This window comes from Pleurodeles waltl, chromosome 2_2, assembly GCF_031143425.1.
Source record: "Pleurodeles waltl isolate 20211129_DDA chromosome 2_2, aPleWal1.hap1.20221129, whole genome shotgun sequence".
Taxonomy (NCBI): Eukaryota; Metazoa; Chordata; class Amphibia; order Caudata; family Salamandridae; genus Pleurodeles; species Pleurodeles waltl.
Window position 1 is genome coordinate 502355479 of NC_090439.1, and position 25124 is coordinate 502380602.

General features: G+C 42.2%; 1 protein-coding gene across 4 annotated transcripts in view; it reads left to right on the forward strand.

The window, feature by feature from the left end:
* Positions 1-895: 895 nt before the first annotated feature.
* ABHD3 (abhydrolase domain containing 3, phospholipase) overlaps positions 896-25124 on the forward strand; it is a 336327-nt gene continuing 312098 nt past the window's right edge. The window contains exons 1-3 of one of the 4 annotated variants that reach the window (XM_069220004.1): positions 1116-1191; positions 8253-8332; positions 17030-17193. In XM_069220004.1, the coding sequence (XP_069076105.1) occupies positions 17078-17193 (116 nt within the window). In that variant the 5' untranslated portion in view covers positions 1116-1191; positions 8253-8332; positions 17030-17077. Of the gene's footprint in view, positions 1192-5255; positions 5319-8252; positions 8333-17029; positions 17194-25124 lie in introns of those variants that run through there. The other 3 variants (XM_069220003.1, XM_069220002.1, XM_069220005.1) reach the window with 3 other exon arrangements.

A 25124-nucleotide genomic window follows, 5' to 3' on the forward strand; every position in this document is an offset into this window, starting at 1 on the left:
TCCTCATTAGGGTAACAACACGGAAGCAGATAATGATGTTCCCAGAACCGTTTTGAGTAGATAAAAAGATGTCAGTCTTACCTTAGCAAAGAGAAGTGCCAAATCGGAGTGAGATCAGTTACATACTTGGGTCATGTGCTATCTAAAGACAGAATTAAATAAAATCATGATCTTGTGGATACAATAATGAATGCCCACCTCCATGTAGTAAATATGAGGTGTAGTGGAGAGGAAAGCCCTTGCATGTTACTGGCACTAAGACGTTTACATTTTTTCCTTTGGAGCATCCCTTTTGTCTTAAGAACAGACCACAAACCACTGATGTTTGTGTTTGCTGCAAATGCTGTGAAAAGATCTACTCCTGGGATTGCCTAGTGGTTCTTCAGAGCAGTTAGCGATATTCTCATCGTCACGCCAATCCACTTTTAACTAATTCTAAAATGAAGAGATTAAGACCTTTTAGCATGTTATTTCATGTTGTGTGAAAGACTTAAAAGTTGGACGTTTTTATTCCATCGCTCACAAATTGTAAAACGATTTAAAAAAAAAAAAAAAAATTGTGCCTTTCAGAACACGAGCAATCACATGGACAATATGAATGTATTCATAGCCCATTAGAACTATACACTTGCAGGGAACTCGTCAAACTGATGGGGGCGCTACATACTAGCAGCAGCTGCTATCGCAGCAGCCATCTTTTACAATCGGAGAGAGAGGCGTGGCTATGAGCACAAGGAGCTACTGTATTTAAATATCTGAACTAGGAGGGGTGGATACGCTCTCTGCAATGTCACAATGTATGCTAATGAGGAGGCGCACGAGCCGCTCTGACAGCGACCATGATTGGTTGTGCTGGTCGCTGCATGCGCTCCGGATTGGCTGTGGTTAGCCGGTGCAGATGCAGCTGTGCAGCCCCGGCTTCTCTTTGGGCTCCAGTCGGCTAGAGGGGAGGCTGGGAGCATCGCTCGCCCTCTGAGCACACTTACCTCCTCGCCGGTGCATGCATTCAGCAGCGGGCAACGCGGCAGGATGATGGTGCTGGGCATGAACCTGCAGGTGCTGGGCCAGGAGCTGTCCCTCTACCTGGAGCAGCAGGTCCGGGCGGGGCTTTTCGGCTCCGGGGTGGGCTTGTCCTTGGTGCTGGGCTTCGGTGCCGCCTATGCCTGCTATTACCTCAGCACCATCGCCAAGGTGAGACCTTGCCACCCCCGGGGATACTGTTCTCGTTTTCTAGGGATGGGGACCGAGGGGGCAGTATTATGGCAGATATAGAGGCAGCTCCGCATAACAGATGGAAGATGGGGCAGGTGTATTTTATCCAGCACCAGGCACCGCCAATAATGCATCCAATAGCCTTTATAATAATATTCCCGAGAAGCGAATTGTTCCGCCACTCTTCAGTCTCCTCATGAGTGTATTTTACTTGGGACTTCGAGAGCCAGGATACGCCGTGCTGAGCTAGGGGGACTTGGAGCCAGCTCAGTCCAGTCACTGTACTTTATTCTCGGTTGCAGAAATTAAAGACCGACCTAAGGAATGTAAGACTATTTTCTCTCGTATTTCCACGTTTCATCACAATACATCTCAAAAGATCTAGTTAAGTCACTGAAAAGCTCGAGCCTGCCTGTGGCTCAGCAAACGCCCCCCTTGGACCGTTGAACCCAAAACGAGTTTAACTTTCACGTAGCTTTTGCGTGTCACCAGCGCTCAAACCTTACACACAAAGTATTAAAAAAGTGAAATTTGAGGTAAAAAAAAATACGTAAAGAGAAAGAAATATCGATCTAGTGTCTGAATTGCACAGTCAAACCCGTAAATCTAGGATCAAGCCCCACTTCCACTCAGGAACAAATAATGTAAGTCTATGAAAGTATTTTTTCACCGACCCTTATTCAAATATCACATGACAACTGACTTGCCCCATAAGTCACTATTCGCACTCTCATTATGGTGGCGTCTTGAATAATTCTTCCAAGCCCGTATTTAAAAACTATTACCTTTAATAAATGCCTCTTAATGCAGTGATATCATTAGATGTAGTAAGGCGAAATGTTTCATCGTGTTAAACAAATGCTGTTTTTAAATCTGAAGGAATGTTATCATATTTTTCTTGATATGTGTCGTTTAATTTACAAGCTTAATATGTTCGAGGATCGGCCTGTGCCCGGCTCTGAGGGCCACGCTAGACAATAGAGTATGCTGTTCCTGTTAATTGTAAAAGGGATTTGTGGAGCGCTGCTGGTCACCCGTGATGGCATCCAGGCACTAATGTCTTCACTCCCCCACCTCTGCACTTCACTATTATTGCAGTTCTACCTTTCACAATGTGGATTTGTACTTTAATTAGAAAATGTTTTAACATCATGCATGAATGCCTTCATTTTACAAATAATTGTGTCTTTCGTTTTTAGAGTATTTCGTTTTATAGCTTAATAAGTTTGGGTGGGCCGCGTGACCCATTTTGTAGTGTGGTATGGGCGACAACTTCTGTGGGACACTGGGCACCGAGCCCCAGCAATATTTCAGCTGAGGGGCCTATAAAAAAGGGCAGCAAACCCCAGATTCTTCAAAGCAACAGTCAGTTGCTGTTGCCATACAGTGTGACAAAAACTGAAGTGGAGGTTGCAGATGTATTATGACAGAGAGTTCACACCCCAAGGGTGTTTTTATTGTAGTGGGTCATAAAAAGGTTTGAAAATTCTCTATTCTTTTTAGAAGACTGTGAATGTCTACCGATTATCACTGGGTTCGAACATCGGCGCATGAAATGCAGCCACCGACAATTCACTGCTTTGATGATTAACCTTCCTCTGCTGCAGAGAAAATCCCAAACTGCAACTTGATTTTTTAAACTCTTCGACAGTCCCATTGTCTTTTGTGACACATTCAACCAATCATAACTTTCCGATACCTAAGCGTTACATACTGGGATTGGTGTTTTTTAATGTTGTATGTAGCGACAGATAATGCCAAAATAAAATAAATGCTGGCAAAAATTCCAAGACTGTCTGAAAGAGTCACACATGACGTAAGATTCATGGATGCTGTGACTGTAATATTTTAAGTGGTCCAGTCCATTCACACTATAACGTCTTGATCTACATAAAAAAACAAATATATTCCTGGTTCGCCTATTTGAATGGAAGTGTCATATTCCAATATTCATCATGCATGAAAAATAGTAAAAAAGCCATTTGTTCTGAGTTTTGAATAGTCTATGGAGAAAGTTTTTTACACAGCTTCACTAAACGTTATTGCAGGGGCAGGGCAAGTAATTTGAAAACACACACAGATTAGAAAAAGGAGTGTGAGTGTCAGTGGGAATGTGTATGAGAGTTAGAGAGTGTTTTGTGAGAGAATCTGAGAGTATGGGAGAGCATGTGAGAGTGTATGAGAATGTTAGCGTTTGTTGAGAGTGTGTGGTTTATGTGCGTATGTGAGTATAGCAGTGTGTGAGTGTTTTATGCTTGGGATTGTACTCCTGGCCCTGGCATACTGGAGACAATTCATGGCTAATGGGCGAGGACACCCTTGTCATATGGATACAGACCCTGGCATATTAGATATAATTCTTGGTAAGTGGGGGAAGCCATTGCAAAATGCTATAAGGAGAGTGGCCAGGGCACACCAGTATTGTAGATCCTGATAATGTTCAAGAATTGATTGGAAGTCCGTTCTTGGAAGATGATGTGTAGGAATTTATTATAGATGCAAGTAGGTAGTCGAAGTCTCAAACACAAAGACTGCGTTGTACAAAATGACCATGTATCCAGAAGAGCCAGATGATGATCAATGATCAAAGTTACAATAGGATAATCAAATGTAAAAATAAGTCCAATACAGCAAAACAGCCAACACGTGTTTCGTCTTCAAGACTTTGTCAAGGCTTCAGATGTATACAGCCTCAATTTTGTTCGTAAAACAGCCCGTGCCGGTCGCGTCGGGGTTTAGCCGAGTATGAACACTCGGCTAAACCCCGCCCCGACCGGCACAGGCTGTTTTACGAACAAAATTGAGGCTTATCATGGCCAATACTCAGCTTTCCAGTACCATTTGACTTCTCCTAGAAACTCATGACAACCAGCAGTTCGTTATATGCTCCTATCTTATTTATATATACGCTGTATACATCTGAAGCCTTGACGAAGTCTTGAAGACGAAACATGTGTTGGCTGTTTTGCTGTATGGACTTATTGTTACATTTGATTATCCTATTGTAACTTTGACCATTGATCATCATCTGGCTGTTCTGGATACATGGTCATTTTGTACAACGCAGTCTTTGTGTTTGAGACTTCGACTACCTACTTGCATCTATAATAAATTCCTACACATCATCTTCCAAGAACGGACTTCCAATCAATTCTTGAACATTATCAGGATCTACAATACTGGTGTGCCCTGGCCGCTCTCCCTATAATATATAGGCAACCACCCACTCCTTAGTGTGTGGCCCTCCGACACCTGTGGTGGCAGGTGTTTTGGCTAGCCTGGCACATAACACTATATTGTTCACATAAATGACTATGCTCTGATCTTACAGCTGATATACTTTTTGCGGATGTGCAAGCACCTGTTGGCATTCTCCACCTCCTTCGCTTGATTTACTCCATTGCAAAATGATGGTGGTGACATATTGGAAGTAATTCTTGGCATAAGCCAGGGCACTCATAATAAAGGGGCACTCAAGTCAAATTCTGTTCTTTGCATACCACAGGTAATATTTAGATATGGGGTACTTGTGGTATATTAAAGGCATATAAATATATGATGGAGAGGATGTTCTGGTCTGGACACTTACCTGTAATCTGGGTCCAGGTCTTCAGCTGTCTGGGCAACTGCTTCCAGAAGCCACAATGTCCTGACACACTGGAATATGTAGAAGCAAGTGCCGTTGAGAAGCTACAGCTTTCTCAGGAGATAAAAGCCAAATAATAAAATCTCCTTGTTGTAAGATTTCAAAGGATTGAAGAAAACCACAAATCTGGAATCCAATAGTGGAAATTGTCAGGCACAAGGGGTCAAGATCAGCAAGTGGAAGGAACAAGGAAATAAGCAAAGGAATGCAGCTTTGTTGCAACCTATCCCCCAACCCGACTGAAGCAAAAAAGAACAGGAAAATGAAATCACATTATTCATTACATGAAAGCAAACAAAGAATTGAGAAAATCAAAGAACTAACCTCTATGATGGACAGGGAAAGAAACAGTAACAAAAATCTTAATCAAACTAGCTGCAGAGCAGCTTTAAAAGGCAACTGCAAACTCTCAGGTAGATGATTGCCATTTTGGAGCTGGAGGACCAAGGAGCAGCCCACGGTGAGTGAAACATAAAGCCTACAGCTGTGAGCTTCATGCTGCATTTCCTGAAATCCAGAAGCCCCTGGACCACACAAGGCACCACGTTTCTTAGGTGCCCAAGATGTTGAAGTCTCACTGAATGTATTTCTTGATAAATGAGTTAGCCTCGTGGTAGGATTCTGGTTCTGTATAAGTATTTAATGACACCTGGGCTGAACTAAGGGTACATTTTGAAAAAATGTAATCATGTCGGTGGTCAGGGAATGGCTGACAGGCTTCATTGGTACAACATGAAAGAATTGAAATATTTCTTGAGTGCCCTATCAAAGCCTATTCCTTTTTACTTGGTATCATTCTAATGGTAAAATGTGCATTAGTAAAAGGCAGTGTTTGAGACCAATTTTTTCGACATTTTCCTTGAGATGGGAGGACGCCGGAACACTTCTAGAAGATGTTTGGCTCACTCGCTTAATTTCACGGCACGAAAGAGAGTGAGTTAGAGAAAGAGAGGGAGGGAAGAGAGAGCGCGAGAGAGAGAGAGTGAGAGAGAGAGGAATGAAAAAATAAACTAACATCATTGTCCAAACTGGATAAAATTGCATACATTTCATGAGTGAATAAGCCTGTTTCAGGTTTTTCTGCTTCTTCCCAATTTAGATTCAAAATTGGGTGATGTGAACCTGACCCAGCCTCACCAATAATTATGTGAGCTGGGCTCCCATAGTAACGCTGGTCCCTCAAAGCTGTCACAGTGCTGTGTTAGTGGCTCCTGGTAGTAGCCACAGCACGGTGGGACTGGCTGCTAACATCAGTGCCATCCAGCACAGTGCAGTGTTAGTGGTCACACTGAGGGAAAGATTGTCTCGGGAAGCATGTATAGTGTGTGTTTTGGCGGTCTCTGGCAGCAGCCACAAAATTGTGTTGATAGTCCTGTGTTAGTGGTTTCTAGAAGCAGTCACTGCGGTGCAAGCAACTATGGTGTGCAGCTGTCTGACTAAAGGCAATCACAGTGCCTTAGCTGTGCTTTTTTTGTAGCACAGTGCTGTGTCGGTGGTATGTAGCAACACTCACAGCGTTGTGTCATTGGGCCACAGCTGAGGTCACAGTACTGGGGGTGATGTCTGTGGCTTTAACTATAATTTTAAAATAAGGCATTTTCTCTGTAAACTAAGAGAATTTTGAAATGTATCTAAAAGTGTTTGTACAAATGGGGTTTTAATAAATTAAAAAACAGTGTTGTATATAGTCGCGTGCATTACACTTGCACGCGGCTAGATATAGAAAGGTGGAGAGTAGAACGTGGGTAGGAAGGTAGAATGTGGGGTTTAGATTTCCGTTAGCCTTGGGAATGTACGGATGGCGTTCCGACTGTCTCATCATAAATAAAAGTTACATGCAATGTACCAGCTTGGATTGGAGTAATTACTACATTAATTTGGCGACGAGCGAAAATTCAAATCAACGTGGAACCTCTCGGCCGTGTGAATGCAAAATGTACCACCAGAATAGCGCAGTGTTGTGGAGCAAGTCAGGAAGAGGGCTGACCAGTCGGCGAGAACTGTTTGGAATTAGCGGCCTTCACTCGTAATTGCCATTTTATTTAACTTTTTGTTAAGGATTACCTCGACGCATACCTGGTGCCTTGTTGACTTAAGGCCGTTGCGCTTGTCTCGTGCTGGAACTAAACAGGGGCTGTTGCGGGTGCATTCAGGCATGGGCTCAGGCATGGACTCAGAACACGGTGACATTCTCTTAGCAAGGCGTCACCACAACGGAAATAAAGGAAGGACTCTAAACACGGCGGACATATTAGAGTCAGGCAATTCACACTAAGACACTTTGCAGTTGATGTCACACAGGATATGTACTTGGAGTACATAATAAATATAATGGAGGAGAATAAGGAATTTTCAAGTTATAAAAAAAAATACGATTATTTTTCTTAACTATTTTTTTTGTGTGGATTATTTTTTGTTGTTGTTGGTGATAAACATTTCCACAGTTCATAGCAAGGAAACTTTATTATTTATTGGAAAAATGTGTGCACAATCATTTTCGCTCACTCCTCCGGTTTCTTTTCTTCCTAAAACTGGTGAACCTAATATGAAATGGGGTGATTGGAAAGACTATTTTTTGAATTACATAGCTGTAATAGAAGTTGAGAGTGAAGATGTGTTCTCTAGTGTAAGGAAAAAAACGCATTCTTTTACATTGTCTTGGACCTGAAGGACAGAGAGTATTCACCCAAATGGAGAAAAAACAGAGAGCGAGTGAGGACACGATGTCTTCAGGCATGTCTTGGAAGACTTAGATGCTCATTATCAACCGGTTGTGTGTGCAGCTGTAGACAAATACAATTGTTTTCAACGCTAGCAAAGCAAAGATGAGTCTGTGGAGGATTATGTATCTGCTCTAAAGAAATTGGCAATAACTTGTAGGTTCCGACAGCTACACGATGAACTGATCGGGGATCAAATCATAATGCATTCCATTAATACTGGAGTTCAAGAGAAACTGTGGGTTTGTGGAGGTGCTCCTTTGAATGAGATTATCGCTATTGTCAAGAAAGCAGAATTGTCTAGGCGATGTGCTAAAGCAGTTTTGTGTAATGGGAAGGATAGTGATGTAGTGTGCAAAGTGATGCAGGAAGAAAAAAAGAAAAATATTAGCAACAATGGTTCTACACATAAATTGGGCACCAAGAAAAGTCAACAATAGAAAATCACCTGTTATAGATGCAGTAACAAAGGACATTATGCAAGGGACAAATGCTGCCAGCGTCAAAGTCAAAATGTGCTATTTGTGGAGTGGTAGGGCACTTCACCAAAGTGTGCAAAAGAAAGGCAAATGAGTCTACTGTGAAGTGTGTGGATATTGAACAAGGAAACCTTACTGAAGGGTGAGAATCAGATGATGGTGATTGCATTCTAAATATAGACAATTTCATTTTAGGTACCTAAGAGCTGCGAAGCAAGCCTGTTAGACCTTGTTGTGGAGCAAGTCAGGAAGAGGGCTGACCAGTCGGCGAGAACGTACGTGAGAACTGTTTGGAATTAGCGGCCTTCACTCGTAATTGCCATTTTATTTAACTTTTTGTTAAGGATTACCTCGACGCATACCTGGTGCCTTGTTGACTTAAGGCCGTTGCGCTTGTCTCGTGCTGGAACTAAACAGGGGCTGTTGCGGGTGCATTCAGGCATGGGCTCAGGCATGGGCTCAGAACACGGTGACATTCTCTTAGCAAGGCGTCACCACAACGGAAATAAAGGAAGGACTCTAAACACGGCGGACATATTAGAGTCAGGCAATTCACACTAAGACACTTTGCAGTTGATGCCACACAGGATATGTACTTGGAGTACATAATAAATATAATGGAGGAGAATAAGGAATTTTCAAGTTATAAAAAAAAATACGATTATTTTTCTTAACTATTTTTTTTGTGTGGATTATTTTTTGTTGTTGTTGGTGATAAACATTTCCACAGTTCATAGCAAGGAAACTTTATTATTTATTGGAAAAATGTGTGCACAATCATTTTCGCTCACTCCTCCGGTTTCTTTTCTTCCTAAAACTGGTGAACCTAATATGAAATGGGGTGATTGGAAAGACTATTTTTTGAATTACATAGCTGTAATAGAAGTTGAGAGTGAAGATGTGTTCTCTAGTGTAAGGAAAAAAACGCATTCTTTTACATTGTCTTGGACCTGAAGGACAGAGAGTATTCACCCAAATGGAGAAAAAACAGAGAGCGAGTGAGGACACGGATGTCTTCAGGCATGTCTTGGAAGACTTAGATGCTCATTATCAACCGGTTGTGTGTGCAGCTGTAGACAAATACAATTGTTTTCAACGCTAGCAAAGCAAAGATGAGTCTGTGGAGGATTATGTATCTGCTCTAAAGAAATTGGCAATAACTTGTAGGTTCCGACAGCTACACGATGAACTGATCGGGGATCAAATCATAATGCATTCCATTAATACTGGAGTTCAAGAGAAACTGTGGGTTTGTGGAGGTGCTCCTTTGAATGAGATTATCGCTATTGTCAAGAAAGCAGAATTGTCTAGGCGATGTGCTAAAGCAGCTTTGTGTAATGGGAAGGATAGTGATGTAGTGTGCAAAGTGATGCAGGAAGAAAAAAAGAAAAATATTAGCAACAATGGTTCTACACATAAATTGGGCACCAAGAAAAGTCAACAATAGAAAATCACCTGTTATAGATGCAGTAACAAAGGACATTATGCAAGGGACAAATGCTGCCAGCGTCAAAGTCAAAATGTGCTATTTGTGGAGTGGTAGGGCACTTCACCAAAGTGTGCAAAAGAAAGGCAAATGAGTCTACTGTGAAGTGTGTGGATATTGAACAAGGAAACCTTACTGAAGGGTGAGAATCAGATGATGGTGATTGCATTCTAAATATAGACAATTTCATTTTAGGTACCTAAGAGCTGCGAAGCAAGCCTGTTAGACCTGACAGCCTTAGGGTGGTCACCCCTAACATTTTCCCTGCCTGCCTCCACGTTTTAGGTACTGTTTTTGGCTGGTTTTAAGACTCTGCACACTTTACCACTGCTAACCAGTGCTAAAGTGCATATGCTCTCTCTCTCTAAACATGGTAACATTGGATCATACCCAATTGGACTATTTAATTTACTTATAAGTCCCTAGTAGAGTGCACTATATGTGCCCAGGGCCTGTAGAATAAATGCTAATAGTGGGCCTGCAGCACTGATTGTGCCACCCACTTAAGTAGCCCCTTAACCTTGTATCAGGCCTGCCATTGCAAGCCCTGTGTGTGCAGTTTCACTGCCAATCCAACTTGGCTTTTAAAAGTACTTGCCAAGCCTAAAACCCCCCTTTTCCTACATATAAGACACCCCTAAGGTATGCCCCAGGTAACCCAAGGGCAGGGTGCTGTGTAGGCAAAAGGCAGGACATGTAGCTATGTAGTTTACATGTCCTGGTAGTGTAAAACTCCTAAATTCATTTTTGCCCTGCTGTGAGGCCTGCTCCATTCATAGGCTAGCATTGGGGCTGCCCTCATACATTGTTTGAGTGGTGCTGCTGATCTGAAAGGAGTAGGAAGGTCATATTTAGTACGGCCAAAATGGTGATATAAAATCCTGGTGAAGTTGAATTTAATATTACTATTTTAGAAATGCCACTTTTAGAAAGTGAGCATTTCTCTGCACTTAAATCTTTCTGTGCCTTACAATCCACGTCTGGCTGGGTTTAGTTGACAGCTCCTTGTGCATTCACTCAGACACACCCCAAACACAGGATACTCAGCCTCACTTGCATACATCTGCATTTTGAATGGGTCTTCCTGGGCTGAGAGGGTGGAGGGCCTGCTCTCACACAAAGGACTGCCACACCACCTACCGGGACCCTGGCAGACCGGATTGAACTGAAAGGGGACCTGGTGCACTTTTAAGCCACTCTTTGGAGTCCCCCCCACTTCAAAGGCACATTTGGGTATATAAACAGGGCCTCTGCCCTACCAACTCAGACACTTCCTGGAGAAGAAACTTGTAACCAGACCCTGCATCCTGCCAAGAAGAACTCCCTGGCTGCCCAAAGGACTCACCTGACTGCTCTCTGTGAAGGACTGCTGCCTTGCTCTTGTCCTGCTGCCTTGCTGCTCTCTGGCTGAGGTGAAGTAGTGCTCTCCAAGGTCTTGGATAGAGCTTGCCTCCTGTTCCCTGAAGTCTCAGGACCAAAAAGACTTGGGGCCAGATGTAGCAAAGGATTTTACCTATTCTATGTCTATGGGAAAATGTCTTCGTACATATGGCCCTTAATCTCTTCAAGAAGGACTCCTTGTGCGGCCAAATTCGACGCACAGCCTGCCAGAAATGACGCACAGTCTGCACCGCTGTGAAAATTTCACCGCACGCCGAATCGGAACAACGCAGTCCAACTTCGCAACGAGAAGATCGACGCAGCGCCAGTGTAGTGACCAGAAATTCGATGCACGGCCCACTGGATCAATGCACAGCCGACCGGAACGACGCAGCCCGACTTCCAGAGAGGAATCGACACAGCGCCTGCATTGCAGTAGAAAAATTTGACGCAACACCCACTGGATCGACGCAGCTCCTGTGACTTCATCCTGCCAGCGCAGGAAATCCATGCACCGTCCCCGGGGTGTCTGAAAACCCCGCAACCCGAAGAGGATCCACAACCGAGCATCGGAAATCAACCACAGCCGTCCCTGCATGAAAACTAAATGACGCATTGCCGTGTGCGGCCCGAGAAATCGATGCACATCCCTTTGTTTCCACGCATCTCCTCCTCCTCGGTTCTTTGCAGAGATTTTTCACGCGAACCAGGTACTTTGTGTTTGAAAGAGACTTTGTTTGTTTCTAAAAGACTTAAGACACTTTATATCACTTTTCAATGATATCTCTACATTTACTTATTGCATCTGTGATCGTTTTGACCTGCATTTATCCAGATAAATATTATATATTTTTCTAAACACTGTGTGGTGTATATTTTGTGGTGCTATATGGTGTTATTGTATGATTTATTGCACAGATACTTTACACATTGCCTTCTAAGTTAAGCCTGACTGCTCAGTGCCAAGCTGCCAAAGGGTGGGCACAGGATAATTTGGACTGTGTGTGACCTACCCTGACTAGAGTGAGGGTACTTGCTTGGACAGGGGTTAACCTGACTGCCAACCAAAGACCCCATTTCTAACAAAGCCTGTTTGTGATATCAAAATTGGAGGTATACAGTTACAAGTAGTAGCAGATTCTGGGTCACCTTTTACAATTATCTGTAATGATGTATGGAATGAAAAAATTGCTAATTTATATGGAAGTGTTCTTTCACCATCGTGTGTACAACCTGTTACCTTTACAGGAGAAAAAATTCCTACGGTTGGTTCTATGGATTTGATGTTTGAGTTCAATGGCAAGAAGGCACGAGGGACCTTATTGGTGGTAGAGAAAGGACCTTCTGTCTTAGGATGGAAGGACCAGGGAGCTTTGGGAATCGTCTTAAACCCTAACAGTGTCACACAAGTACTATCCTTAGAGGACCTGGATAAACTTTTAGAGGTACAGTTATTGAAAATATTTCCGCTAGTATTTTCTGGCAAAGTTGGTGAATTACTGAAGTTTAAGTACACAATTGTATTAAAAGATGGGGTTACTCCTGTTTGCCATAAAGTAAGGAACATACCTTTAAGTGTGAGGGAAGCTGTCATGAAGGAATTGGATAGGATGGAGGAAGATGGTATAATAGAGCCCATTGAAAGTGCGGCGTGGTTAGCTCCCTTAGTTGTAGCTCGCAAGGCCAATGGGCAGATAAGGCTTTGTGTGGATTTGAGGGAGCTAAACAAGTGTATTGTTGATAAATTTCCTCTACCCAAGATTGAGGAGCTTTCATCTAAATCAGTGGTTCCCAACCTGTGGTCCGCAGGAAGGCACTTCTCCAGCTGGGGCCTCTGACAAACATGTGCGTGTTTTCATATTTATTACTTCCTTTGTTGAGAAGTTTTAAACACACTGCAAAGCTCCTTGTACTGCAAAAATAAAAGCGTCAAGCTAACTCAAGTGATTAATGTATCTGCTGGAGAGAGATGGGAGTTTTGTGGAGTGGCAGTTTTTACTCAAAGGTAGCGCAGATGGTTAATATGCCTGCTGCAAAGAACGTGTGTCATGCAAAGAACAGTATTTTATGTGCATGACACAGTGGGTTACTGCCTTTGTCACAGAGATTATTTTCTTACTGTGCAGTTCATAATCGTATCTAGCACAGTGAGCTGTGAACTGCCATTAAAGAGCTGCATGCAAACTGCATGGCACAAATTAGAAAGTTGTTTTTTCCTAGTGTTTCATTTTCCATATGCTGCTAAAAAAGGTTTGCTTGTGTAGAAATACATTCTTATTGCTAACATCATCACTAATCACTGTGCTATGTTCTGAATCCTAAGTTTGTGCTTCTCCGGCCCAAGCACTCTTAGAAAATGTCTACCAGTGTGGATGACATGAGAATCCTTCACCTTGTAGTCCCCTGTAAAGTGCCCTGACACCCTACAGTGGTATGAGAGGTGCTATAAAACAAATGAAGTACATGTGACTGAAAGGCTAGGGAGAGATGAGAGGCCCTTATGGTTTACTTCTTTTCCCCTTCACTTATTTATGTGAAAAAGCTTTCTCTTTCTCAGATTTTGCATACCTAAAAAATTTAAACGGGAATCACTCCAGAAATGTAGAATCTGACCTGAGGATTCACCTTTCCTAAATAAAACCAAACATTGAAAAGGTGGTTGCCGAGATGCAGCGCGAACCTTCCCAATAAAATGTTTCGATTTTTGCATATTTTTTCAATATGAAAGAATTTTATCTTTAGTAATTTGAGTATTTGTTTGGTGTGTACTTGTTTTATTTTTTGTGAATTACTGTTTTAATGTTTGAAAATTAAATCATACAAATTTCTTGGGGTCCCCGGCTTCCATTAATGATTCACTGGGGGTCCTCGGGAGTCAAAAGGTTGGGAACCCCTGATCTAAATCAAAGGTTTGTCAATGGTTTTCTACCATTGATCTCAAGTCAGCATACCATCAATTCTGCTTACATCAGTCAAGTAAGAAATTGACATTGTTTATAACACCTTTTGGGTGTTATAGATTTATTTGCATGCCATTTGGGTTGGCTTCTGCTGCAGCAGTGTTCCAGCAACTTATGCACAGGATATTAGGAGACATGGTGGGGGTCACATTTTTCCAAGATTACATATTCTTCCTAGGTGTGAACATGACGCAAGACTGATGTTGGTTATGATAAGGCTGTCAGAGAATGGGCTTACTGCTGAATTGAGTAAGTGCAGGATTGCTAAAGGAACTGTTACATATTTACAAAATGTAGTGAGTAAACAAGGCATCCTTCCAAAGGATAGTATTTTATCAGCGATAAGAGATGCTCCGGCTCCAAATTCTAAAGATGATGTTAGATTTTTTTGGGTTTAGTGGAATTCTATGCGAGATTCGTGGAACACTTTTCCACTAAGACTTTTCGTTTAAGACAACTGATAAAGGAGAGACAGGAATTTGTGTGGAATTCTGAGCTGAATAAGGATTTTGATCAAATAAAAAAAGAAATGTGTTCAGCTCTTCCCTTGCAAGGATTTGACAGCAAAGAAAAGAGTACTATCACGGTTGATGCTAGCGGAAAAGGCTTGTGGGCAACGTTAACTCAGGTGTCAGATAAGGGGGCGGAAAATGTAATTGCCTTTGTCTTGCATGCCTTATCCCCTTCAGAGGACAAATTCTCTGTTATTAAAAAAGAAGTACTTGCCGCAGTTTGGGGTATGGAGAAATGTAGGCACTACCTGTGGGGAAGAGATTTTGTAATAAAGACGGATCACAAACCTTTGGTGAAGGTTTTGACTTCCCAAGGCATTACTAAGGCTACATTTCGCATTGCTAGATTATCATTGCGATTATTTGATTCTGTTTATGAAGTAGAATATCTTTCTGGCATAAGGAATAAGGTGGCGGATTACTTAAGTCGTTCTCCACTGCCATTTCAAGCGATGAAAGACAATGAATTGAATGAGTATAGTGTTGTGTTTGCTAATATTGTTGAAGGTGATCTGGATAACTGGGAGGGTGATGTCATTAATGAGGTGGAATGGACTTCTGCTTACAACAGTGATGAGGTTCTGCAAATAATTATGGGGTATGTTCGTAATGGTTGGCCTTGCAAGAATTAACTGTCTCAAAATCTTGTCAAATAGTGAGAGGTCAGGGATGAGTTGACCATTAATGAGGACAATTTTCTTATGAGGAGGGAGAAAATGGCACCACCTGAAGTGCTACTTGAGAAGATTCTAGCAATAACTCATGAAGGTAATCTAAGAATTGTCAAGTAAAAAAAAAGAGTGAAACCGTAATATTGGTGGCCAGGTATGGATGCAGAAGTGGAAAGAGTGGTGCAGAATTGCACTGTGTGTGCTAACGCAGACAAGTTATTAAAAACATTCAGACCAGATTAAGGCATGAATTTGTGTCCGGAGAATCCGTGGGAGGAGGTTGCAATTGACATTTTAGGCCCTATATCTAAATCTTTAGATAGCCTCTATGCCGAAAATAAGTATGTAATAGTATTGTTAGATCTTTATTTTAAGTGGCCTGAATACAAAGTGTGTGAGAAGTGTGACTCATCTGCTGTGGTTTCCTTTGTTTCTAATGTGTTTTTGAGGGAGGGCATACCCAGGTTGGTTTTGAGTGACAATGGTCCTCAATTTGTGTCTGAGAAGTGGAAGGAGTTTCTATCCAGGAATGAAGTTAAAGAAAAACATACTCCTGCCTATCAACCAGCAAGAAATGGTGCAGTTGAACGCTTCAACCGTGTGGTAGTGGGTTTTATTCAAGCAGCCATCATTGCAGGGAAGGATTGGGAAAAGGAACTTGCATGCATGATGCTGGCTTATAGAATCACACCGACGGTTACAGGATGTAGTCCATTCAAAATTTTAAGAGGTAGAGAACCATTCACTAAAGATAACCAAGCATGGCTAAAACTTAAGATTCAGAGTAAGTGGTCCCCTGCCATGGTAAAAAGCAATATTTCGAAAGCACATGAAGCATATAGAAAGTATTATGATCATAGTCACAAGACTAAGGAAGTCAAACTTAAGCCAGGAGATTGGGTTAAGGTGAAATTGATGTGTAAAACTAGAAAGGGAGACAGCAAATTCTCTCATCCACTCCAAGTAAGGAAAATGTTCAAGTGTTCAGCGTTGTTGAGTGATGGGAAGATATGGCATTATGGTATGTTGGCCAAATGTAGTGACAGGGTGAAGTGTTCTAGTGTGAGTGCATGGGAAAAACATTGTGCTGAGTTAGATTGGTCTGGGCCAGAGGTGGAGAGTAATTCTGAGAGAAATTACGAGCATCTGCAAACAGCACGAGAACGACCTGGAAGAGATGATCAACATGGGCACTCTTCAAGTTCCACATCCTCTGTTACCCAAAATGAGTTGTCACCTGCTCAAGGATCACAGTAACTAATGCCAAACCAGTCTTGTACTAATAATCACAAGGAATTGCCTCTGAGGGCTATGCGTAGTGGAAGAGTAGTAGAATTGCCAAAGAAGTTTCAGGATTTTGTGTTATGTTGTACATATAATTGTTGTTATTAAAGGGAAAGCATGTGTTGTACATAGTTGCGTGCATTACACTTACATAGAACGGTGGGGAGTAGAACGTGTGTAGGAAGGTAGAATGTGGGGTTTAGATTTCCATTCGCCTGGGGAATGTACGGATGGCCTTCTGACTGGCTCATCATAAATAAAGTTATATGCAATGTACCAGCTTGGATTGGAGTAATTACTACAAATGGGTACCAGTGTGTAAATGAATGCAATGTAAAAATAACTGCACAGATTTCAAATAAAGAGCAACAGTGGTTTTGAGATTAGAGTTCTTGTCCTATTTATGCTTTTGCATGTGGTGCAAGAGGTGTTCTTGTGACTTGTGTCTTCTAAGAGAGACTATGGGCCTGATTACTACTTTGGCAGAGGGGGTTAATCCGTCCCAAATGTGACGGATAGCCTGCCCGCCGTATTACGAGTTCCGTAGGATATAATGGACTCATAATTCGGCGGGCAGGATATCCGTCACATTTGGGACAGATTAACCCCCTCTGCCAAAGTTATAATCAGGCCCTATGTGTTGTTCTGTCTTTTGATACCATGTCCTTGTCCTCTGCAGAAGCCTCAGCTGGTGGCTAGTGGGGAGGCCTTCTCCCAGTTCCTGAAGATGCATTGCCCAGTGGTGCTGGAGACCTACTACCCCACTCCCTGGTGCTGGGAAGGCAGGACTCAGACTCTCATCCGGCCATTCATCACCTCCAAGCCTCGGGTGCATTATATCAAGTAGGTACATTAGCAGCAGGATCATTAGCAGCGCTCATCACAATCTTGTCAGCTACCTGTGATAGTCACCATTCCATATGACCACCGGTAGAAAGCACTGCCCTGCTACCAACCTGCTCACATGATTTATTTATGTTACAACCTTAAGGTGTTTCCTAAAATCCTGAAGTCTGCCATAATTCACACAAACTATTTGTGCCAGGGTTCATAGAAGTTTTTATTCTTTCTCCTAACAAAAGCATACTTCTATATTATGTGGTTTGGCAATGTCTTCAGTTGAAAACCAGTTATGTATTTTTATACACTGATTTATTTTTCTTTGGTTTTAGCGTTTTTCTTAATTTAACATTCTTAACCATCGTTGAGCGCTTCTCCTAACTATTTCACACAAATTCATTTTTGGATGTGCCTTCACTCTAGCTTTATTCATTTTAACAAGCCAAGGCCCTTTTCAAAGTAACATATCAGCAATAAAGCAACCAGTGAACCCAAAAGGGAGAAAATAATTTGAACATTTGAATCCAACTGTGATGTAATTAACAGCACAGATTTCACCCTCTAGGCAAGTAAGAATCTTATTTTGGACGGAGAGGAAGGAAACTGTAAGGCTGGAGTGGGGATGGTGGTAGTAATTCTTGGAGGGTTAATTGTCCTTCGGGATATGGACATTAATGTTATTGATTGAGGGGGTGGGGCATTGGTATTACTGTCAATAAAAGTACTCCTCTTTGGCATTATCGGGGAGGACACTTAAGATGTTAGTGTTCGTTCCGTGTCAGTGTTGCAGTACAGTTCACAATTGTTTAAGCATATTATAAGCTGAAAACTTCACTGTAAATGAGAGACCAAAGATTTAGGAAAATACACTGCTTATTGATGCAATACATACACACAGGTAGGAAAGACAGTTAAGATATATCTGAAAGAAACAATTCACAAATTTATTATAAGCAAAAGTAAGCTAAATGTACCATAGTCAGCCCTTAGGTGTGATGGTGGCTGCAGTATACGATGAAGTCCATGAGACTGTCAGTGGGTAACAGGCCCTCTCTCTTGAAGGTCCATCCATTTCCCCACTACTGAGATCTGTTCTCTATTCTAATATAAGCATGTGTGTGTGTAAGTGTATCTCTGTATAGAATGAACAGAGGGTGTCAATTTGGGGCACTCTGATTGAGTGACCAACTGACTCAGCAACTTGAAGGCTATGAATCCATCACTAATCCAAGAGGGTTTCTTGGTATTAATTCTCACTGCAAAGTTTAGCAGAACTTCAGATGGTGGCTGTGAATTGCAATTTCGTTGCATTTTTGTAGGACAATTTTTTTTTTTTCTAAGGAAGGAAAAGGTGTAGAGGAAAAGACTTCGCTGTTAGGCCTTTTCCTTACCAGTTCTGAGCCCTCTTTTGTCTATTTTGGGCGGTTTGCACTTAGGGCTCCATAACCTTTTTTTTTACCAGATGAGGTATCTATGTCAAATTTCAGTTTTTTTCCCCAACATCCTCTGGATTCTTAGGATATCCAGGGTTTGTGGATTCCCCTGAAGGGAACCGAGAGAATAGGCAAAATATAGCATCATTTTGAGTTTTGGGGGGAAAAAAAAACAGGGAAAAAGTGCTCCAGATAAAACTGTTTGTTCCCTAAAAGCTGGCTTCCATGTACGGTTTACTGTACCGAAGTCACCATCATCCCAGCTTTCGGGAACATGCAGAGCTCAATCAAAAGAAAATAATTCTGTACCACAGTTTTGGCTTTTTTTCTAAGAGGTAGCCTATTTTCCCTATTTTTTTGTTCTCAACCTACTTCCAGTTTGTGGTGGAAACCAGTGAGAAACCCATGGGTGATCCAGAAATGCTATACATTTCTGAAAACTACGGAAAATTCCAAATTTAGAAATGGATCATGTTTGTAGTTCCCTGAAGGAAAATAGTTGTTCAAATAAAGAATTATTGAAAATGACTAGGAAAAAACAGGCATTTGTGGCAACATTTTCATCTGTAACATTTTGTCACTGTGGCCCATTGACAAAAGCAATATACCATTATGTCCATTAGAACCTTGTGGTTGCAGGCATATATAAGGTTTTAGGTTCTCCAAGAACCCAAGGTACCCAGAGCAAACAATTGAGCTGCACAGTACAATGGTTTTTCATTGAGTACCTAGTACAGCCCAATTCTTATAGTGAAATAGGCAGAGTGAAAAATGCTTATTAAGGAAACATATATTTCTGAAATGGGCACAAGATATAGATATTAGAAGCAGTGGTGATTTCTAAATTTCAGAATTTGTGGGTACCCGTACTAGTGTATGATTTGAGGGGTATTGTTCAAAATCTCATCTCTTTTATACACTGGATTACATTTGAAAGGTACAAATGGAGTGAAATCCAATTGGTATTAACAAAAGTTCTACTGTCCTATGCTCCCATACGTCTCCCAATAAAAATGGTACTTCACTTATGTGGGTAAACCTTGGGCTTGTGACAGGAAACAGATCAAAACGCAACATGGGCGCAGCACATTTTCCCACTCAAAACTGACCCTCTTATTCCAATGTAGGTAGCTCTAGATTTTGTACCCTAGATCAACTGGCACCTAGGGAAACCTAGTCAACCTGTACATGTTTGAAAATTAGACATATAGGGGTATCCAGGGTAGACTGACAGACTGACTTGCATGGCTTTCTCCATGTTTTGTTACCCAGAAACCATTGCAAACCTCAAACGTTGACTAAAAACCTATTTCCTTCACATTTCTGTAATGAGAAGTTCTAGAATCTGGGTGGAGCCACAAATTTACTTCCACCCAGCATTCCCCTAAGTCTCCCAATAAAAATGATACCTCACTTGTGTGGGTAGACCCAGTGCCCGCAACAGGAAACAGCCTAAAACGCAACATGGACGCTGCATATTTTCCCTCCCAAAACTGGCCCTCTTTTTTCGATGTTGTAGCTCCAAATTTTGGGTCCTGGCTCAGCTGGCACCTAGGATAACCTAGGCTACCTGTACATTTTTGAAAACTAGACACCTAAGGGTATTTAGGTTGAGCTGACTTGCATGGCTCTTACTACATTTTGTTACCCAGAATACCTTGAAAACATCAAAGCTTGACTAAAAAAACACATTTTCTCCATATTTCTGTGATGGAAAGTTCTTGAATCCTCAGTGAGCCTCAAACTTCCTTCAATCCTGCACTCCTTCAAGACCCTTGTTAAAAACAATACCTCATTTGTGTGACTCGGGCTTTGTGCCTGCACCAGTACAGATCAAACAAAGGTCAACGAGGGTCCCTTGTGAAGACTTCCCAATGATATTAGTTTGATCAGTTCCCGCTGCAGGCACTAATCCCAGCCACACACGTGGGGCAGTATTTTTATTTTGAAAAGTGGGGAAACACTGGGTGGTAGGAATTACGTGGTTCCCTTTTTATTCTGGAATAATATGTTCCGAAATGCAAGGAAAATGTATGATTTTAGTGACATTTTGAGGGCATTGTGGGTAAGACCCACGATAGGCACACCACTCTGTACTCCCAGGTGTCTAGTTTATGAAAATATCGAGAGTTGGTGAATTTTCACTACAGACAGTGTCTAGCAGAGAAAGACAACCATCTATTCCTCAAGTACACACAGACACATACTGGTTGGATTTGGCATGAGGATGAGTGAAGGTTCAAAATGTAAAATTTTATTAACAAGAGATTTCATAAAAATGAAATGCACTGTTATTAATTGAAAGTTCAAGAAACTGAACCAATGACTAACAGCTTGTGAGCTGTAAAACTGTGGCAGGGCACCAACTGCTTTACAGGCCATTCACACACCTCTCATGTGTGACATACACAAGACCATTAACACCAACCAAGCACCAGTTCATGCACACTGCCAGCCCACTGCCAGTCCACACGCACTGCCAGCAAAGCACCAGTCCATGCACACCACCGGGCACGATCCAGTCTACACACACTGCCAGCCAAGGTCAAGTCCACACACCACCAGCCAAATGCCAGTATAAACACAGCCAGCCAAACACCAGTACACGCAGACAGTCGCCCGAACTCCAGTTCACACACACACAGAAACTTTCCCTGGGGAGCAGATGGGCCTCAAAATAGGGCCAGTTTATGCCCAAGGGGGGCAGAAATGGCCAAAACATACACCACCAGAAGGGGAGAGACCCTTGCTCAAGGGGCTGTCCCCAAAACAACAAACTTGCTTCATAAAAAATCCATGGTGTCTACTGGATCCTGCCCCCCCTTGGGCAAATAGGCCTACAAATATATGGCCGATCTGCCCCAAGAAGGGCAGAAACTGCCAAAACATTCAGTAAAAAAAGAAGTTACCCTTGCCCAAGGAGCCGCTCCCCAAAACAACAAAATTGTTATATAAAAAAATGTCTGTTGTCTAGTGGCTTCTGGCCCCCTTGGGTGAAGATGAGACTAAAAATATTTGACAGATCTGTCCCCAAAGGGGGCATAAATGGCTAAAACATTCACCTCCAAAAGGGGGTGGCCCTTGCCCAAGGGACCGCTCCCCAAAAAACAAAAATCGCTTTGTGTAAAAATCCCTCATCTAGTGGTTTCTGCCCCAAAACATATGGCTGATTTCCCCCCAGGGGGGCAGAAATGGCCAAAATAATCATCCTCAAAAGGGGAGCGACCCTTGCCTAAGGGGCTGCTCCCCAAAAAACAACAATCGCTTTGTGTAAAACTCCCTGGTGTCTAGAGCCTTCTGTCCCCCTTGGGGTGCTGATGGGCCTAAAAACATCTGGCCGATCTGCCCCCAAGGGGCACAGAACGGACAAAATAATCATCCCCAAATGGAGAGTGACCTTTTCCAAAGGGGCTGCTCCCCACAACAATAGCATCTGCAAAAAGAAAATCTCTGGTTTCTAGTGGGCATTCCTTCTGCACGATTGCAGCCGCATGCTCAATCATGCAGTAGGAATGCACTCCAAAGAGACATTGGGGGAAAGGAAAACCCTTTCCTTTCCCTGATGCTTCTTTCGCTGCCCCAAACCGTCCCTGGATAAAATAAAAGTTACCTTTCCTCCAAACAGCGCTGGAAGCAAAAAGCCGGTGTTGATGACGTAGGTGCGCGGTGCATGCCGACATCATCAGATCGCTGAGGGGGGCCAGTGGTGGCAGTGGATATACTTCTGCTGCCGTCCCTGGAGGAGGGGTCTAGAGGGGTGGCCCACAGGGGAAGCACCAGCGCTTCCCCATGGGTGGGTACAAAGAGGGCTTGTAGCTGTCCTACGCACAAGCCCATGGCAGTTTCAGACAGCTTCAAGCTGTCCGACGCGCAAAAGGGTTTAAAAAAGAAAATGAGAAGCTACAGAGGGATATAAGGAAGGAAGTGTTTTGCACAAAACTCGACATTTTCTAAGCAACAGGTGAGAAACTAAATAAAACGGAGAGTCACATTCTGAATACTATATAGCTTGGGTATGAGGTTAGAGGTTCAGGAGAAGAGAGTTCCCATAAATAAACTTTAAACAAACTGAATTGCTTTCCAAAGTTAAAACGCCATTTGCACATGAACATAGGAGCATGGCTGATGAATAAAAGTTGAGTTCATTCAGAAAACAGTGAGATTTAAGAAGATAAATATTGAAGGGAACCGCAATGCGTTATGAATGTCAACAGGCCCGTACTATCCAAGTGAGGATGGATTTTTGTTTGGAATGTGTGTGACTGTGAATTACTCAAAGAAGACTGTATAGCCCTGTAAGTAGAACTTCCTGTGCTCAGGATGGGCCTTGTGAGTAACTAAACCCCCCCCCCCCCCCCCCCCCCCCCCCCACCTCCTCACCCAGCCCACTCATCTGCTTCAATTAACTATGTGTCGAGGTCGGAGTGAAACTTATTCAAGCAGCCCCTGCGCCCGTCTGGAGGTTTGCGCCCTGGGCGTGGGTCCAGTTCGCACATCCCTACGGCCGGCCGTACCTATTCACGTTCCTAATGTTAGGAGCGAAACACGTCAGCTGAGGCCGCATTGTGGATGTTTCCGCAATGAAACAGTGAAGATGAAGGATTACCCTTTGATACAACGTATGCCTGATGTGAATTTAATACTATTATCAATTAAAATGGATATCCATAGACCATATTTAAAAACATTGAGTCGAAATTCTAAAATCTCCGTGGAAGATGAGTTTACAAATTTGAACTTGGTCTGTTGTGAAAATGAATCCACCAAAACTATATTTCTTTGGTCTACAGACAATGTGTGGTCTTTATATGCAGTACAAACATACTTCTTTTTATTTTATGACTGGACTTGTCTCTTTTTCAAAGTCGTAAATTCACATGCGGTTCCTGATGAGGCATCGATCTTCTTCTGTCCTTCTTTTTGAACTGCGCCTCCTGCACTCTCAAGTTGCAGTCACGGTTCCACTTCAGTTTTGTTGGAGTTCAGCTTCGGGTCATTTTATGCCCGTTTCATGTAACAAGAACTTACAGAAGAATATGTAACTCGTGACCTCTGCACCCCAGCCACCCTGTGAACGTGTCCTCTTATCCTGTGAGAGGGAAGACCCTGGAAACAGGTGGAATAACCCCCATGATACGTGTTTACTTTTTAATTCCCTGCCTTTTCCGCTTTTAAACAAACATGCAGATGCACATTTGTCCGTGTGTTTTTCTATTTTTGGCTTAATGAAGCTGTTGAGTGATCTGTTCATGACAGCTGGGATTTCCTCCCTTCTACCCGTAGAGCGTCATCTCTGTAGTGAAATCTCTGTGGGCGTTCATCCCTCCACATACACAGGCTGGATACTAAAAACAAATACTGCTGGTTGTCTAGAAAGATGTAGGGCAAAGTGACTTGTTATTCACAGGTGATTTCTATATTTGTGGGTCACGGTGTCGAGGAATATTTTGTGCTTGTGTTCTTAGAAATACATATATGAAGTTTTGTTTGATGTGCCCTGGCGTTTTCTGCCATGCAATGCACGTGAGCATCCAGTAACAAAAACTCTCACGACTGTTTGCTGAAAATCCAGTTACCAACAAAACCCTAGTGCCTGAAAATGGATATAAAATTAGATTGGTACCTGACACGGCACGCTACAGAGGCAGCAATTAAGTACCAAATGTACATACTTTGTTTGCCAATACAGATATTAGAATGGCTCAGAAAACTTTCACACAACTGTGTTCGTGTAGATGTTCTATTTCTTATTTTTTAGAGGATTGGCTACTTCAATTTATGGAACTCTGGCCTACACAATGACTTGTAATTCGTCATAGTGTACAGAATTAGACATTCACTCAGTTTATAAAGTGGGGACCTGTTTATTTCATGAGGGACAGCTTTTTGAGGTCTCCTCAGTTTATCCAATTTTTACAAATAAAACACAGTAAGAAAAATCATTTACAAATAATCTTATAAAAATGACAAAATTTAAAAATATAAAAATGCAAATTACTTTGATCAGAATCTGCCTTTCAAACTATTCTACCTTCACACTTGCGCCTTCCAGTTATGGAATTAATTGCTGCATTTTTCCATGACACTACATTCATGCTCAGGAATTTTGTGGCAGAATATCGAGGAGAAAAATATCATGGGGCAAAATATCAGCATGGTGAAGTACATAGATATGTAAGTATATAATTACTATTCTTCACTTCTAATCTACATACACTAAAGATATATATCGTCAAGGTACTCGGAACCTTCCTGAATTTTGGCCCTCAGTATTTTTGTCATGTTAGTTTGCCCAATGATATTCTGTAGCCGATATGGAATACCCGCTCAGTATACAATATCGCACCTCTAAGTTGAGTTTCTGCCAAATAGGTTGTTAGACCTGGTTCAGGGAGCTAATTTATTGAAAATTATAACAACACTTTGGATTTGGAGCCCTCATTTAGTATCATAATCGATTATAAACATGGCAGATAAAAAAGCACCATGTGTTCACAAAGT